Source organism: Alosa pseudoharengus, unplaced genomic scaffold, assembly GCF_046254945.1.
Source record: "Alosa pseudoharengus isolate Yale_2024_CS ecotype anadromous, Long Island Sound unplaced genomic scaffold, YU_APseudo_1.1 YU_APseudo_1.1_scf_20, whole genome shotgun sequence".
NCBI classification, from domain to species: domain Eukaryota; kingdom Metazoa; phylum Chordata; class Actinopteri; order Clupeiformes; family Clupeidae; genus Alosa; species Alosa pseudoharengus.
The window spans coordinates 15,142,227-15,160,330 of NW_027468664.1; the positions used below are offsets into that span (position 1 = coordinate 15,142,227).

An 18,104-nucleotide genomic window follows, 5' to 3' on the forward strand; every position below is an offset into this window, starting at 1 on the left:
TCTACTGTCCTTACTGCTTAGTTGTGGTTTATATTATATACTTTAATTACTCTTTCTGCTGTTAAAGAATGTGTTTGTGTTGTATGTATGCTGCTGAGACCTTGAATTTCCTCTGGGGATCAATAAAGTATCTATCTATCTATCTATCTATCTATCTATCTATCTATAGTTTGAAACAAAATCAGCGAAAATTATTGACAAAGATTGCGGAGTCTTTTACTGCCTATGGCGAAATTCTTAATGTGAATAAAAACTTTCTAGACGAACATTGGTACTTGTATCAACAAGGATTGTGGCTTATATCAGTCATTCCCAAACTGTGGTCCGCGGACCACTAGTGGTCCGTGTGGGTACTGCAGGTGGTCCGTGGAAAAGCAAAATAAAATATAAAATAATATATTTTTTAAACCTTTATTTTACCAGGAAATGCTAACATATATTCTAAGAATATGTATATTCATATCAAATTTAAATGTAAATGAAATAGTAAAGTTATTGTGTGATTATTGTGTGACTAAAAGGCTAGTGGCACTAGGCTGTGACGTTCAAGTGCAGTGCCGCTAAGCGCTAACGGTTAGAAGAACTGGTTAGAACCACAACATGGATCGGTGGATGGCAACAGGTTCTCTGAAGAGAAAAGAGGCAGATGTTAACTCTAGTTCTACTAATAATGAGGAGATTGACAGTGAGTCGGGCCAGATTCCTCATAAAGGTACAAAAAAAGGAGGGTGAAAAGAAAACGTATTCTCTTTCTATGTCGCTCTCTCCCCCTTCTCTATCTCTCTCTCGCTCTCAGCCCGACAGATGTTCTTATTACTGTAACGTTATACATTTAATAATATATTGTTAAGAAAATACGTTGTTGAAATTAATAAATTAAATACGTGGCAGCCGTTGTGTGCAGTAAACTTTATTTTAACAAGCCTGTTGTATCCGCCCTTTTACGAGTAGCCTATGCGTCAATTAATATTAATTTCTATACAAACCAAGACAGCGGATTCCTAAAGAAACGCAAACACCCACCCCATAAGTGTATTTAAATTAGCTATGTACATGTATATATGTATGTCGAAGAGTCAAAACCGCTTGGAGCTCCAGTGGAATTTTTCAAACTCCGAGCACGGTTCCAATTTCTTGGGCAGTAAACCCAGAACCAACCCAGATTTTGTTTAAATCTACACACTTCATATTATGGCTACTGTACTTACATACTTACTATTTTGAAGTATTAAAAGTAAAGAAGTATTTTTTAGACATATTGGTGCTTTTACGATAGCCTACTGATGTGATGCCCAGTTATAGGCCTAGTTTTATTAAGAGGTGCAGATTAATTCAGGTAGGGCTGTGTATAGACATTTTATTAAGGGTATTATGAGGTGGTCCGCGAAAATTCTTCATTACAAATAGTGGTCCACACACACAAAAAGTTTGAAAACCCCTGGCTTATATATCACACGAACTTAGTCAGGGCCAATACACCATCAAATAGAACACTGGAAATGCTAGTTTGAACACTTAACTTTTCAGTTAGCCGATAGGCTAATCATTAGCCTTTCAGACATTAGAATGTCATTATAATGCTGCTAACATTAGCCTACATGCTGCAACACAGGTATGAAATATATTATGTTTTAGTGACCTTGTTTCTATGAATATGAATTGTTGTTTATATGAAACATCAACTTAGTCGAGGCATAAAAAGCCCTGTATATCCCCATTAAGTACTTAAACCTTTGAACTAGCTAGCTACTAGCACAGGCTGGATGCTACCACCGGCTAGACACTGCAGTACAATGGTTAGCAAACCGTCCATGCCCCCACCTCACTGTTTCAAGGACGAAATCAAGAGTGTCCAAAGGGGTGAAAACCACTTTAAATCGGGTCACATTATTGACTGTTGTGTGTCGAGGGTCAGCTTGTGGGTTTTGTAAGGGCCAGCATGAGGAACAAGACCTATCAAACCTACGAAGTTGTGTGGTGAGTTTTGCAGGGAAGTTGGTAATGCTAGTTAACATTAGCTAGGCTACTGTAGCCTTCATACTGTACGAGCCATATCATCAATCATTAACCTAGAAATACTTCTTCGTACATTTAATGAACATTTTGTGTAATAATTCACAGCAAGTTAATAAACTGAATATGGTGGTCCAAGAGCAGACCATGAACCGGTCCATGCATCAGGATGGCAGTCAGATATGAAGCACTGCACAATGTTGCTAACGTTAACGTTAACCGGTTTCACACACACGATATAAAATACACGATGGTAAATATAACATTCAATACCAAAACACTATTATTTACACGATTACTCCTGAAATAACTGCTATTAACTATATACAAATCATTGTTTGGAGGAAAGGGTTCGCGTGCTATTTGAAGTGATTTCGCGCTTGCGATCGTGCTGCTTATATATTTTTCAGTGAGGCGCGGTGGTTTATGGGATGAGTAGTTCCTTCGCTCGGAAATAAAAATATGTACACAGTCTTGTACCTTTGACTTTTTTTGGACTTTCTCTTCGTTTTTTCACTCGAAATGATATGTTGTATGCTTATGAGTTACGCCGTAGCTGATTAGCCTAAGACATGCTCTAAAACTCTTTAGATACGGATTTTTCCAAAACGTCAATGGGAGAAATGAATGGGAAATTTACTTCGGGAAACTAAGCTCTCTCGGAGGAGGGGCGGGACTGTGATGCTCTATAGAACTGATTTGTCTTTGTCGCTGGCATTTCCATCTTTTAGATAACTATGTTGGGTGGGACAAACACCACCGTTTTGAAAGATGAGGGTTACAAGTCCCCCCTGTCCACCCCCTAATAACTTTCCTGCCTAAATACAGTAGGACTAGCCTAGCCTATACTGTCCCTTTGCATGAATACATCTTCAAAGAATAACTGGGTAGGCTATTTGCTGTCAAAGCCACTTACGCCACTTGACTTGGCGTGATAAACTTGATATTACTTGATAGACCTTTGATTACTTGATAGTCATGTAAAACCACTGTGTAGACTACTCGTTAAAAGGCTATAAAGTTACATGCATGTCATAAAGAGGCAAATTGAGAAATAGGAGCATAGGAAGTCATAGCACGAGATCGTGCACCTAATGCGCAAGACGGCGTCATCTCGCTCCCCTCCGTTTTCCGCTTTTTCATCGAGCTTGTGTTTATCTAGAGAGCGTAGAAAGCTGTAGCCTAAACGTCTCTCCACCCTTTTTTATTCTGTCGAAGGTAGTCTAGTCCAGTGAGCATTCTGAACGCCGTTTATTAGCCTATGTGCATTATATCTCTGTTAGGAGGATTTAAAACATGCATGCGCTTCTTCTTGTCGTTTACCACAATGGATTTTAAATCTGAGCTTCTGAAGTCAATTTGGTACGCGTTCACCTCTCTAGACGCCGAGCGCTGCGGAAAAGTTTCAAAGTCTCAGCTCAAGGTGAGTCAACCTATCACAGGAAAGAATGTGGTCAGAATTTGTGCGCTCTCAGACTATTTCCCCTTTTAAAAAAAAGATTAAACTTGATGTAGGCGTCAGCATGGCAGACATTTCATCAGAATTTGTATCCGCAGCATCGCTTCCAGCTCAAGTCTATCTTAGTATGCTCTGTAGTGGCTGGGTCCTTGGAAAAACACTTAAATAGTTGCCTAGTCTATGTTGCTTATGCTTAGCCTGCTATGCTTAGTTTTCTCGTAGACTGAGAGTTGTCACCCTTGGAAGTTTTTGTGGTAGACCAAAAAAGAACACTCATCCAGAGAGGGGAACAACACACTGGTGCAGGAATGCTCCTGAGCATTAGCAAAATATGCACTCCACATTCACAAGTATGATGACACACCAGAGAACGAGAGAGAGAGCTCATCTAAATATTATGCTGTGTAAGCTATTTCTCTATGGTGTTTGGTGGAATGTAGAAGTAGGCATTGTGTTGTTAATGCTTAACTTCCACCATGAGAGATATTTGATCTCCATCAAACACACACACTCACACAGACAGACACACACCCACATGCTGTTTCCCCTACACTCCTGTCTGTGTCTTGTTGAGACATGCCAAAGTTGGCCCTTTGGGCATAAGACCCACCTCGCACATGCAAGTGTCCAGGCATGCTTGTGTCAAGAAAGGAAATCATCTGAAGACTGAAGCCTTTAGATTTCAACATTCACTTTTGATTTTATAGAGATAAACATGTTCTGTTCTTGTTATGTTTCTGTGTGTGTGTTTGTGTGCGTGTGTGTGTGCGCACACATGGGGAGGGGTGTGTAAGTGTGAAGGAAATAACTATTTGTATATTCTGTTTTGTGTATACTGTTTGTGTTCGTGTGTCCATGCATGTGTGTGTGTGTGTGTGTGTGTGTGTGTGTTTATTTGTGTGCAATTGTGTGTGGGTCTGGACATGTGTCTGTGAGCGTGTGTGTATGTGCGTGCGCATGTATGCTTGAGTGTACTTATGCATGTGAATATTTGTGTACTGTGTGTACGTAAGTGTGCATTTCTGTATATATGTGTGTATGTGTGGGGTGTGTGTATGTGTGTGTGGTACAGGTCCTCTCTCACAATCTCTACACTGTCCTGAACATCCCGCACGACCCTGCGATCCTTGAGGAGCATTTCCAGGACGATGACCACGGCCCTGTGTCCAACCATGGCTACATGCCTTACCTCAACACCTACATCCTGGCAAAGGTCACTGGCCACTCCCAGCCATCCGCCCATTAAAAACACACAGTCCAAACATAGCTAAGCTCTCATGCATAGAGAGATAGAGAAGTCCAAAGGTTTCAACACAAGAGTTAGCATCATGGTCTGCTAAATACAAACATGTGGGTGGGCTATAGCTCATTCCTTATAGACTAGTCAGTGTCAAGACAGTTTAAGAACTTCAATTGAGCTGTATTCTTGTATTTTGTAATTATATGGGTCTATCTCCAGAAGGCATATCAACTCAAATTCAAACTCAAATTTTTTTTTTTTGTTGACAAAATCTGTTTATGACATACCAGTTATGACATACAACACAACCCTTTTATCATTGTCTGTGTGCTGGTGGTTGTAGTGAGCCCCTCCCCCCCCCGTAAAGGTACCTAGAAAAGCGCTATATAAATGTAATGTGTTGTTGTTGTGTGTGGTGGATTAGGCCAAGGAGGGGACCTTCAACAAGGAGATGTTTGACGAGCTGTGCTGGATGATGACATCGAAGAAGAACTACAAGCCCACGGTGGAGAACGGCCTGTGCTCGGGGAAGAATTGCTTCAAGCTGTTCTGCCTGTTCAACCTGCTGTCAGAAGACCGCTACCCCCTCGTCATGATCCCGCAAGAGGTGACTGTCTTCGGAGGGGGGGGGGGCACTCTCTTGGTGGTGGCTTAGGGTGGCCCACACCTTTTTGTGGGTTCTGACCACAGGAAGTGCCCATTTTAAAACCCGCAAGAACACTTCTCGCCATAGGAATCATAATCGTACAGTGTTGAGGTTGTTGTCATACAATGAACACAAACAAAACCTCAGTTCAATTATTCTTGTGGCGTTGGCATCTTCATTTATCAGGTAATTACAGTTTCCATTTAGTCAAGTATCTCGACCTTGGGGTAATCCTAACATTATCTAGAAATTATCTGGTTTATCAGTCTAGTGTGGGTGTTGCCTCCAGAAGTAAATGTCTTATTTTGTTGTGCTTGATATTGACTTTGCAATCATAGTGCAACGGTTACATCAAGGTGTATCAAAAGAGAAGCTAGAAACTAGAGTGCAGGTGTGTTAAGATAGTAAATGTGGTCTGTTCTCACTCCAATACATTTTCAAGACATTTATTCTGCTCTTGGTGCCAACTCGCAGGAGGTTTTTCGATGGGTAAAGACAGCTACACAGCTACCTTGATCCGACTTGATTTGAAGAAGTATAGAACACCGAACACTGAACTCAGCCCCAACCCCAATATGTCTTTTTTCCCTGAAGTGAACACATGTTCGTGTGGAGAGTGTGAGGCCCAAAGAGGAAGTTGGGGGGGTGGGGGGATACAGAGCGCAATCATTCACTGGAAAGGATGATAGAGAAAACATGGAGAGAGATAGAGAGATGCAAAGGTGGAGAATAAAAATAAAAGAAAGGAAGGAATAAATGTGTAAAGGAGAATGTGCAATGTGTGTTGAGAGACTGAAAAGGAGTGGAAGACGGTGACAGGAAATAAACTGGAAGTCCTGCGACAGAAACAGATCTGAAGGGTGTGGGCGGGTTGAGGTCACATGGTAGAAAATGATTGCTTAATTTTGGTTTCCTGTACATTATAAGACAGACACACACACACATACATTCCAGTGATGTTATCTGTAGCAGAAAATATGTGCAAATATGGTGCAAGCTTCTACTTGTAACCACAATGACTGACTGACTAACTCCTTTCCTTTACAACTGATAATTTATGTGTTATTTTTTTTTTTACTTTTTGAAAAGCAGTGTTATTATGAATGAGGGCACGCATTTTGTCTTCACATATGTCAGACACAGAACATGACTATTTTATTCACCAAACACAATATACACTTTTTAAGTTTTGTAAGTTATTTGTATACAGTATAAAGTATGTACTAAAGTAAACTGGTAAAATGTAAAATGTATTTTTAATTACATTTTTATTTAATTGTCTATTTAATTGTCTCTGCGCCCATATTAGTCTGCACAGTGGCAATAATGTTGAGTCTAATTCAATGTCTACTGAATTGGACAGGTTGAGTATCTGCTGAAGAAAATCTCCACAGCAATGAACGTGGAATGGGATGGTGACCTCTTGGAGGACCTGCTGTCCCAGGAGGCCTCAGTGCAGGATGGCATTTCGTTGTGGGACTTCCTGGAGTTCGTGGACACGGGGCGTTTCATGAGGATAGACTGCAGGGAGGCCTTTAGTCTGGCTCTGGACGAGGTCTTCATGGAGATGTACCACAATGTCCTCAAGAAGGTAGGCCCCCCAACCCCCCCCCCCCAGTTATGGTGGGACCATAACTAGCATAATTAACTTTAACCACTGACCTCACTGAACAGTGTCCCCAAGAAGGCAGACACTTCAACAACCTGGGAACAGCGCAAAAAAGTAGTTGCTGCGTTGTGTGTATGTGAGCTTGCTGTCCTGCGCCTGCACTTTGTGGTTTTGTTACAGCGGCAGATTGGTGACATGTGGCGCAAGATGTAGTGGGTTTTAGAGTGCGTCAGTGTCATGCTAAAGTATTTACTTAACTAAGCAATACAGTACAGCCACTTCCTCTACAGTGTAGGTATTCCCACAGACTGTGTTACCCTGAGCCTTAGTCAAGCCAGTGATGTCACAGAACTGGGCATACCACAATGCCCGCAGTCCAAGATGACCAAGGTTTCAATTCTTCACACAGTCTTCATGATCTGATGTTCTCACATGATAATCGTTGGCCTAATGACTATTATGTACTCATCTGTACCCAGATGTAATGGACATTGCTGTGCATTTCTCCTTATATGGTTGTTATGAATGAGTTTCATACATGATCTTCTTTTGATCTGGAGGCAGCTGTGGTCTACTGGTTAGCACTTCGGACTTGTAACCGGAGGGTTGCCGGTTTGAACCCCGACCGGTAGGAACGGCTGAAGTGCCCTTGAGCAAGGCACCTAACCCCTCACTGCTCCCCGAGCGCCGCTGTTAATGCAGGCAGCTCACTGCACCGGAATTAGTGTGTGCTTCACCTCACTGTGTGTCCACTGTGTGCTGAGTGTGTTTCACTAATTCACGGATTGAGATAAATGCAGAGACCAAATTTCCCTCACAGGATCAAAAGAGTATACAGTATATACTTATACTTACTTATACTATGATCTTCTTTTGAAACACATTCATGCAAATGCAAGTCTGCTGTTGTCAGGTTAAAGGTGGATTTTAATTGACGGGGTAAATGGGTGTAGCCAGGATTACTTGGGAGGAGAGAGAGAGGCTATCATCAAATATCCAACCCATGCATCACCAAAACGAACAAGATGTCCGTGGATTCATGATTAACCGTTGTAATGTAATAGTAATGTTGTAATCGTAAGAGTGGTTGCCATAGCTATGTTTTGACACAGATAAAAAGCCATCACGGTGTCCTCCCTTGTTTTATCCCATGGCAGATAAAACAGAGATAAAACTTTAGTTTATAGAGTAGTAAATGCATGATGCATGATTTAGCCACAACAGCGTTGTTAGAACTAGTAGCCTGGAGCAATATCATGGTAACACCTTCCAGTGAATACTTGCTGGCAAAGTGCAGAAGTGCATAGTTTCAATGTTGTACACTTTTCCTGGGTTCTACATAGGTTCAAAGGTCAAAAGGGGAGCAAACTTTACACAATGTGACATTTTATGCTGACGCTCTGCTAAAAGGTTTTTCTGAACTCGAAAAAAGCTAAAAAAAAAAATCTGCAAGAGAGGTCTGTGGTAGGAAATTTGACATCATAACTACCGCTTCTCCATTTTGTTTGTTGTGATTGTTGTTGTTGTTGTTTACCCCTCTCAGGGTTACATGCTGAAGAAGGGGCATGTCCGTAAGAACTGGCAGGAGCGCTGGTTCGTGCTGAAGCCTGGCCTGATGTTGTACTACGTGGGGGAGGACCTGCGGGAGAAGAAGGGGGAGATCACACTAGACCAGAACTGTGTGGTGGAGGTGCTGCCCTCTCGCCTTCGGGCCTAGCGCGTTACATTCATCTGATGTTTTTATGTTCCTCAGATCCTCATACCGATTCTCATTCTCCATCCTTCCATCCATCCATCCATCTGTCTGTCCATCCATCTGTCTCTGTCTCAGACCCTTCCTGATAGAGAGGGGAAACGCTGCTTGTTTTGTATCAAAACTCCAGGAAGAACATTTGAGATGAGTGCCTCAGACCAGAAACAGAGGGTAGAGTGGATCCAAGGTGTGTGTGTCTGTGTTTGTGTGTGTCTATGTGTGTGTGTGTGTGTGTGTCTGTCTATGTCTTAGGAAAAAAAAACCCATCCTAGTTAGTAGGGGTGTAAATCGGAGTCTTCATGACGATTCAATACAATATCGATTTCTTAAGCCAATGATTCGATTTTTTTCGATACTTCAGAATTCCCCACGATACGATTCGATACGATTCAATACTCAATATTTTTACATGATATCTATGAGGTTTCAAATAAATCAACAAAAGTTCGGAATGTAGGAGCAGGTATCTAAAGCCTTCGTTAAACAGCCTCATGTCTTTGCAAAAAAACCACCCGCAGCTTAGGAGTAGGTAGTGCGCTTACATCGAAGCCATAGACAGAAAAAGAAAGGTCGGAGCTGATGCTGAAAATAGATAGGCAAACAAACAGGCGGCAAAATAAACACATTAATCGATACTCTTGCGGACGAATCGATGCATTGAATCGCCGGCTGCATAATCGATGCATCGATACGAATCGATTAATATTTACACCCCTACTAGTTAGTTAGTTATCCTACTTTTCTTACCTTCTTAACATGACAGCCATTACACACGTAACACCTCTGTAACACCTATGATTCTGTCCACCATCTTGGCTCTGCTATGTTCTCCTGCATCTTGGCTCCACTCTCTATCTCTCGGCTCTAACTCTCGGCTCTGCCCCTGTACCACAGCGACCCAGACTGCTCTGCGGCTTACGCAGGAGGGCAAGGTCTCGCTGCATGGGGAGCTGAAGCTGCGCCGGCGGGACCAGAGGGAGAGCAGCTGCAGCAGGCACAGCAGCCAGACGGAGGAGCCCGTCAGCCAGGAGCAGAGCCAGGATCTCCAGAACGAGATCGACAGCATCATCCAGGTAGGAGATACCGCTATACGGGAGAGGAAGCCAGCTACGGAAGTGAGCAGGCCCAACTCTGTGAACGAGCGCATCATCCAAGTAGGACAATATTTTGTGAGAGGATGAACTGTGGACACAGTATACATGTGTGTGTGTGTGTGTGTGTGTGTGTGTGTGTGTGTGTTTGTGTTTGTCTGTGTGTGTGTGTGTGTGTGTGTGTGTGTGTGTGTCTCAGCACCAGAAGGAGCTGGACAAACAGCGGAGAGAGAAGGAGCAGCAGGAGAAAGAGCAACAGCTGGAGCTTCAAAGAAAGCTGGAGCGAGAGCTGGAAGAGGTTAAGAAGGTGAGGTATGTGTGTGTGTGTGTGTGTGTGTGTGTGTGTGTGTGTGTGTCTGTCTGTCTGTCTGTCTGTCTGTCTCACAAAGTTTGAAAGTGTGAGCAAGTGGATCATTTTCTCTCTGTGGCTGTCACAGGAAAAACAATGTCTGGTGGCCCAAATGGGCCAAATGGAGCAGGATGCAAAGCAGCAGCAGGAGAGGATTGAGGAGCTGCTTCTGACTCAGAAGATGCTTGAGAAAGCTCTCAATGACCAAGTGGAGGCTTGCCTAGAGGAGGAGACCAAACGCAAAGAGCTGGAAAGGTCTGACAGCTACCACACACACAGACACACACACACACACACACACACACACACACACACAGACACACACAGACACACACAGACACACACAGACACACACACACTTCCTTTAGTATGGAAGCATTCTTGATATTTTTTATTAATTGGAATAAAGACATTATTATCCATTACTATAATGCAGTTATTACATTATACTTTAACTGACTTATAATGTAAGTAAATAATACAGAATTTTGATGATTTTCTCCCCACTTCAGGCAGCTAAGTGAGGAACAGCAGAAAGCTGAGCAGTTACGGAGAGATCAGGAGAGCACAGAGAGGAGCACGCCCAAAGAAAAGGAGGCCGAGGAGGTCAAGAATGACCACAAGGAGCAGGAGCCTGCAGAGAAGGAGGAGGAGAAGACTGCCTCACTGACCTCTTCCACTATCTCCAGCCTGACTCCACCTGAGAACTGGTCTCCACCCCCCCTAGAGGTGATGACAGTTGCTGAGAGTGTACTGTTTAGGGAAAAAAGCCTTTAGATAGGACTTGTAATAGACAACAGACTTGTGTGTATGTTTGTGTCATACATTGTCCTTTTTCTCAGTCACTTGGGTGCATTTCTCGAATCATCATTAACGGTTGCAAGCAGTAAGTGCATTTCTCAAAAAAGTTTGTGCAAATTGCACCCTAAAGTGGATTACTTGCAAAAAACATGTAACCTTATTCAGAATGCTTAGTTTATTTTCAACACTTTTGCATGTAATGACTCTCTGAACGAATACCTAAATGTCTTGGTGGAAAGGCCTATTCAACAGAGAACCTGTATAATGCATTTTGGACCAACGTGACATAAGCCATTGATAATGTAAAGAACAGCAGGCAATTGCACAGCAGCATTCGCTATTTTTTTCGAGGTAACAGAAAATTGGTTTTATGATTTGCACAAGTGACTAAATGATGTGGAGGTTGAAATAATAGTTTTGAGAATTTCAATTCTGATCTGATCTGCTGTAACACCATAATTTCCCTTTGGGCAACAATGAAGTAAACAGTTCTGTTATGGGGCAAACAGGGTATCGCGCCCAACGACTCCAGGCCTGGTGGGTGCGTTAGTTCCAAAAGTGTATCAGTCCTTCAGTCTAGAATGAACTCGCACACCAATGTTGCCGATGCAATTTATTAGTCCAGTCACTGAAAAGTGCCCCAAAGTGCAAAACGTTTTCGGTCCCACTCAGACTGATGATGGTCTGGAACCGAAAACGTTTTGCACTTTGGGAGCACTTTGCACTTTTCATCAATAAAGTAATCAATAAGGTCATCTGTCTATCTGTCTCTATCTCTGTATGCTGTTCTGTCACTCATTCTCTAATTCCAAATCTCCATCCGTTTCTATGCTCCTTTGCTTGGACAGAAACCCAAATCACCGGATGCTCAGCGAAACCAGAAGCAGTGGAATGTCCACTTGACTCGTCTCATGACACCTATCACACCCGGAGGTAAACATACACACACACACACACACACACACACACACACACACACACACACACACACACATACACACAAACAGACACACACACACACACACACACAAACACACACACACACACACACACACACAAACACACACACGGCCGTAGCCAGGATTTTTCAAATACCGAGGTCAGAGGTGTCGTTAGAAAGTTTGGCCCTGACATGCTAGGGAGTTCTTCTGAGCCCTCCCACATGAGGAAAAAATGAAAAATTAACCCTTTAAATGATGATTTCTGGTGAATTGTGTGTGAAAACTAATTGATAAATTGACAAATATATTTCATACATTATAGCATAAATCACGTTAATTTAGCAAAGTAGCCTATAGGACTACGCAAGACTAAACCATAAAGAGGGCTGAAATATAAAGGGTATCATGATCATTTTACCGACAATGACGTAGAACCATAGATTTGTTCAGTTTATGACATATTTTGTTCATAACTTGAACCAACACACTTTTCCACAATATTCAAATTTTTAGATTTTAGATGCACCTGTATATATCAAGAGCCTTTTAATTATAATAATAATTCATTTAAAAAAATCAAGAGCCTTTTCCCAAATTGCTTTGGATATTTATACTGGACCCTGCTCAATCTGTTATTAATAATGCTCTGCTTCTCCTCATCAGAGTAGGGAATGTTGCATTTATAAATTGCAGGGTCATAGGCTGCAGAACTTGTAGGCTACCTTCTGACACAGTGAGTGTCTTGACTCTCACTCACTTTGGAGGGCCCTTCACCTATCATTTCCCTCTCTTGTCCTCAACTGCCTGATTTCTATCTCCTGTATCCTGTATTGGATTTCTTAAAACAATAAGTCTCTAAATTGCTGAGCAATTATTTATATAATTTGACAGTAGGTCATGTTTGGGCCATGAGATAATATCCATCACAACATTAATTATCAATCCTATATAACATTATTATAGCTTCATTTTCAGTGCAGGTTAGCTAACTGCATCTACACTGAATTTCAGCATGACATTTTCATTACAGGTTAGCATCTCATTGGAGCCCTATATTGCATCTTTATCTTATTCAGCCATTACCTTTCTCACCTTCTCTCCTTCTTTTTGTCTGCTCCATCTTCTGCTGGCTTTCAAAACATTAACCTTGTTGCAGCCTTTTAGGTCAGGTGAATTAAGAAAGAACAATTCAGAAATTAACAAATTGTCAAGTTTATTTATTTTGGACAATGGGTTTGTGGGTATTGAAGCTTATGTGAGCTGTATTGCATTCGTTTATTAGTTTAGGACACACTCCGCGAAAGCGGAGTCGCCTCTACTTTCGTTGTCAGAGGTATCTGCAACGATGTGTCATGTGACGGTGCGTTGATTCAGGGATAATTTGCTTCGTCGGCTGTTTGCCTCGTCGGCTGTTGAAATGAAACTTGTAAAAAAAAAAAAATACTTAGGACATGACCTCAGCGTCCTCTATGGTAGCTACGGCCATGCACACGCATGCACAGACACGCACACACACACACACACACACACACACACATTTTGAATCAATCTCCTCAGTATTGCTTTCCTTGTGGACTTAGGCACAGCGCCATGCACTCATCAATACCTCATAAGGCCAGTGCTAAGTGTTCTGAGAGATGAATTCTTCCTGTTCATGTTGTTTTCACTCACAGATCGGTCAGAGCACCGGCGTCCTTCCCCAATCCTCAGCTGCCCCATACAGGGTGAGGCTCTCACCAGCAATGAGTTCATCACCAAGTTCCAAGCAACACTCAAAAAAGAGAAAGTACTGGAGGACGAGGATGACTACTAGACAACGGCTGTGCACTTCTAAGATCCCAGAGTTTCAGCCAATGGACCAGATCAAAGAGAGTGACCATTATAGATGAAGCCATGCAACCACTAGCCACAATCAGTTGCTCGAGATAGCATTATGTTCCCGTTACCATGCTATAAGAGGAAGCCAGGCTCGAACTTTCAGAGTGATTGGTGAAGAGTTTTGGGTATCAAGATTGCGGATACACCTTTCCAACCTTGTTCTGTTTTTTGAGTGAAACACATAGTGAAAGTGCCACTGATTGCCTCATCCTGATCTGCTATCTGCTTAGAAAACAGTTACATTCGATTGCTGAATTGCTAGACTGGATATAGGCCTGCAAAGTAGCTCTTTAAAGACATAGATGTTTATGGTCAGTATCCAGATTCAGCAACAGTATCAACACTAATTGTTGTTGCATGTCATTAAGGGACAGATTGGCCTTGCATCAGTCAACTGTTTTACATTTTTTGTATTGTTGTAAATCACTTTACATTTATCTGAGTGCATTTGCATATAATGTCCATACTCAATTGAGTATTAGAATAGTAAAATTGTGTGTGGTAAAATATGAGGAAATACGTTGTGGTACATGTATGAGGAAATAGCATTTGTAGCCTAGGACTGCTGAATAAAAATAAAATAAATAAAGTAACTGGTAACACTCTACTTGGATAGATCTCTAACCTTAATCATAAATTAGTTGACAGATGGTCAACAGGTAATTTGATGATTATCTGAGCATCCGTAAATAGTCTGTGGGTGGACTATTTGAGTAAAGTATGACCAAATAATTTATTAATAAAGTATTTATTGTATTACGATGTTGTATACCACCACACAACACAGAATGGCTGGCTCTCTAATAAAGCAAATATTCCACACGTCTAGGGCGATTATTGGAACTGCAGCGCCAGTCTTAAAAGACCTCACTAGATGGCGTTGTTTGATTTGTGGTTAGTTGATCAACAGCTCTAAAACTACAAAACAAGAATCAACATGGCGGCGCCCTTGTGTCACCCCATGGTATGTCATCTAAATTCGTAATTTATCTTCGTATGAACCACTAAATGGACAGGCTGGCTTAACGAACATGCTGACATCTCCATAACAATATAACAGGTCATCTTGTAGCCATGAGTTTTGGAGCACTTTTTAGACTCGGTGGTAGACAAACCTGTGTCTCCGAGCTTTCATCGCTCAGACAACTTTCAAACGGTGTTCGCCCTAGCTCGAAAAATGGGAACGACCCGCCTTCCACCAGTAATGTTACATCTCACGATCCAGAGATTGATGTTCCTGAGAAGCAACAGAGACCCAAAAGAGAACCGGGGCAGGTGTCGGTCCTCCTCTTCCCAGGCCAGGGCAGTCAGTTTGTGGGTATGGGACGCGGACTGTTGAAGTATGGAGCTGTCCAGGACATGTTCTCAGTGGCGCGGAAGATACTTGGCTATGATTTGCTCTCTCTGTGCCTTAACGGACCCGAGGAGGATCTCATGAAAACAGTTCACTGTCAGCCTGCTGTGTTTGTCACGTCGCTTGCTGCAGTTGAGAGACTAAATCATGAAAACCCAGCCGTAAGTACTGTGTGTAGTGACAGGTTTGGCCCCAGTTAGCATTACTTTACTTTGGCTAGTGTAAGACCAGTATGAGATGATGGGCACAATTTCCCATTTCTTTATGTTCTTAGGCCATAGAGAACTGCGTTGCTGCGGCAGGATTTAGTGTTGGGGAATTCGCTGCCTTAGTTTTCTCTGGTGCCATGGACTTCGCAGAAGGTTTGGACTTTTCTTAGAGTAATCACGTGAGTGTATGAAATATAAATCATAGAGTGGCTCTTACAAAGTTTTTACATTCTCTCTCTTTCGATCTCTCTCTCTCTCTCTCTCTCTCTCTCTCTCTCTCTCTCTCTCTCTGTCTCTCTCTCTGTGTGTCTCTCTGTGTGTGTGTGTGTGTGTGTGTGTGTGTGTGTGCGTTTCCCTCCAGCTCTGTATGCTGTGAAAATTAGAGCCGAGGCTATGCAGGCAGCCTCGGAGCAGACGCCCAGCGGCATGCTGTCAGTCATTGGCAAACCACAGGCCAAGTACAACCACGCCTGCCTTCTGGCCCGGGAACACTGCCAGTCCCTGGGCATCCAAGACCCTGTCTGCATGGTGGCCAACTATCTTTTCCCAGATGGGAGAGTCATCGCTGGGCATCAGGAGGTAAATTTATTCACATGCGGTCTGTGTTTTGGGGGCAGCCGTGGCCTACTGGTTAGCGCTTCGGACTTGTAACCAGAGGGGGGCCGGTTTGGACCCTGACCAGTAGGAACGGCTGAAGTGCCCTTGAGCAAGGCTCCTAACCCCTCACTGCTCCCCGAGCGCCGCTGTAGCAGGTAGCTCACTGCGTCGGGATTAGTTTGTGCTTCACCTCACTGTGTGTTCACTGTGTGCTGAGTGTGTTTCACTAATTCACGAATTGGGATAAATGCAGAGACCAAATTTCCCTCACGGGATCAAAAGAATATATATACTTATATTATACTTTTAGTATTGGATTATGGTACTTCTTCACAGGGGCACTGGTAGACAATTTGGCTCCTTTGAAAGAATATATAGTATTGGGTTCTCCTAGTAATGATAATAAAGTTGTATGGGGGCTCCTTGTCAGTGCAGGCCCTGGTCTTATCTTAGGTCCCCCATCTCAACCCCCAGTATTCATTTGGGCAGTACCACACATAATACAGTATGAATGCCTATACATGAATTTACATGCAACCTTTTATTGATTTTAAGGAAGTGGTACAGTGGTGCTAAAGATCTTAATTTATTGATTGATAAGGCATGCATGATGCAATGTTTGATCTTTTGGGTGTACGCTGTTTATCACATTTGTGGTGAGATTGAGAGTTGGGTCATTCCATGACAAATCAGAAAAGGTTGTTGCTGCATCATCTCAGATTTTGTACAGACCCTCTTCTCTATATCATAAATAAGTCCTAAAACCAAGGCATGAAAAATATTTCTGTTCAAATGTCTTCATATTTGTTTTTTCAGCCCTTGATACTACTTCAGTTTGACAGCCTGAAATGCACATTATTACAATCACAATGTTTGGGCATTAATCTCTTGAAAAGTATTACTCATAGCCAGTCCAAACATGATACGGTGGAAGACAAACATGTTCTCAGTATGACTGAACCATTTATAGTTTGCATGACATGCTCACTGAAGGCTCTCGATTTGGAAAAAGTGCAAAAATATTGGCATTAAGGACATTTGTTTTGTACACATTTGGTGTAAATCATTATTTTCCTCATTCCTATTCCTATTTACCTCACCATCTGCTAGCTGCCTGTGTCCTGAACACACTGTAATAAAACACGATCTCTGTGGACAACCCAAGCTCCAAAAACAGCCACAAAACAACTTGGGCAAACCTTGCCCATAAAAACTTAAACAAACTGTTCCAGCAAATCACCGACGAGATGCACGTTTAGGAGAGTTTCAATTGCACGGGCGGGAGGGGGAGGAAGTAGCGAGCTAGCTTTCAGTTTTGTTTGAACGTCAACATAAGTGACGTTACCCAGCATCACTTAGAGTGCCTTTAAATATAATATTTTATAAATGTTCCCATATTTGAGTTCTCTATACGACCACATATAAGGATAAAACCCTGGAGAATTGCGTTTTTCGGTCATTTTCAAAACCTAGCAGGAACTTGAAAATCCATGTGGAAGGAGCTCAATGTATGGACATTTAGTGTACAAAGTATCAATCTTGTACTATAAACAATTAGATATGATTTCCTATCTACAGTAAATGCTCTCTTTTCTCTGTGATTGTCTTTCTTTTTCACACACACACACACACACACACAGGCTCTGGACTTCCTGCAGAAGAACTCGCGGCAGCTGCACTTCATGCGCACGCGGCGGCTCCCTGTCAGCGGAGCCTTCCACACGCCACTGATGGAGCCGGCCGTGGAGCCGCTGCGAGCGACACTCAAGGGCCTGGATGTGCGCCGGCCGGAGATCGCCGTCCACTCCAACGTGGACGGCAAGCGCTACATGCACGACAAGCACGTGCGACGGCTCCTGCTCAAGCAGCTGGTGTCGCCGGTGAAGTGGGAGCAGACGCTGCACGAGCTATTCGAGCGCGGCGAGGGGACGGCGTTTCCGCAGACGTACGAGGTGGGGCCCGGCAGACAGCTCGGGGCCACGCTGCAGAAGTGCAACATGAAGGCGTACAGGAACTACACTCACGTGGACGTCACTGTGACTGAGGATGAATAAGTAACAGCATAGAAGTAGACAAAGATAATGTGCTCATATATTCCCAAATGCCTACTACAGAAACACAAACACACACACACACACACACACACGTGTGGATTCACGTGGGT

General features: G+C 42.7%; 2 protein-coding genes across 2 annotated transcripts; both read left to right on the forward strand.

Moving 5' to 3' along the window:
- Positions 1–3,113: 3,113 nt before the first annotated feature.
- On the forward strand, positions 3,114–14,387 carry def6c (DEF6 guanine nucleotide exchange factor c). The gene is made up of 12 exons (XM_076296665.1): positions 3,114–3,436; positions 4,545–4,685; positions 5,137–5,319; positions 6,722–6,949; positions 8,511–8,657; positions 8,799–8,907; positions 9,615–9,793; positions 10,011–10,118; positions 10,249–10,415; positions 10,673–10,889; positions 11,810–11,894; positions 13,576–14,387. The coding sequence occupies exons 1-12, from the start codon at positions 3,275–3,277 to the stop codon at positions 13,713–13,715; spliced, it is 1,866 nt and encodes a 621-aa protein (XP_076152780.1). The 5' UTR covers positions 3,114–3,274; the 3' UTR covers positions 13,716–14,387.
- Positions 14,388–14,608: 221 nt separating this feature from the next.
- On the forward strand, positions 14,609–18,057 carry mcat (malonyl CoA:ACP acyltransferase (mitochondrial)). The gene is made up of 4 exons (XM_076296666.1): positions 14,609–15,295; positions 15,409–15,496; positions 15,705–15,922; positions 17,581–18,057. Exons 1-4 carry the CDS (start codon positions 14,855–14,857, stop codon positions 17,992–17,994), a joined length of 1,161 nt encoding a protein of 386 aa, XP_076152781.1. The 5' UTR covers positions 14,609–14,854; the 3' UTR covers positions 17,995–18,057.
- The last annotated feature ends 47 nt before the right edge of the window (positions 18,058–18,104 follow it).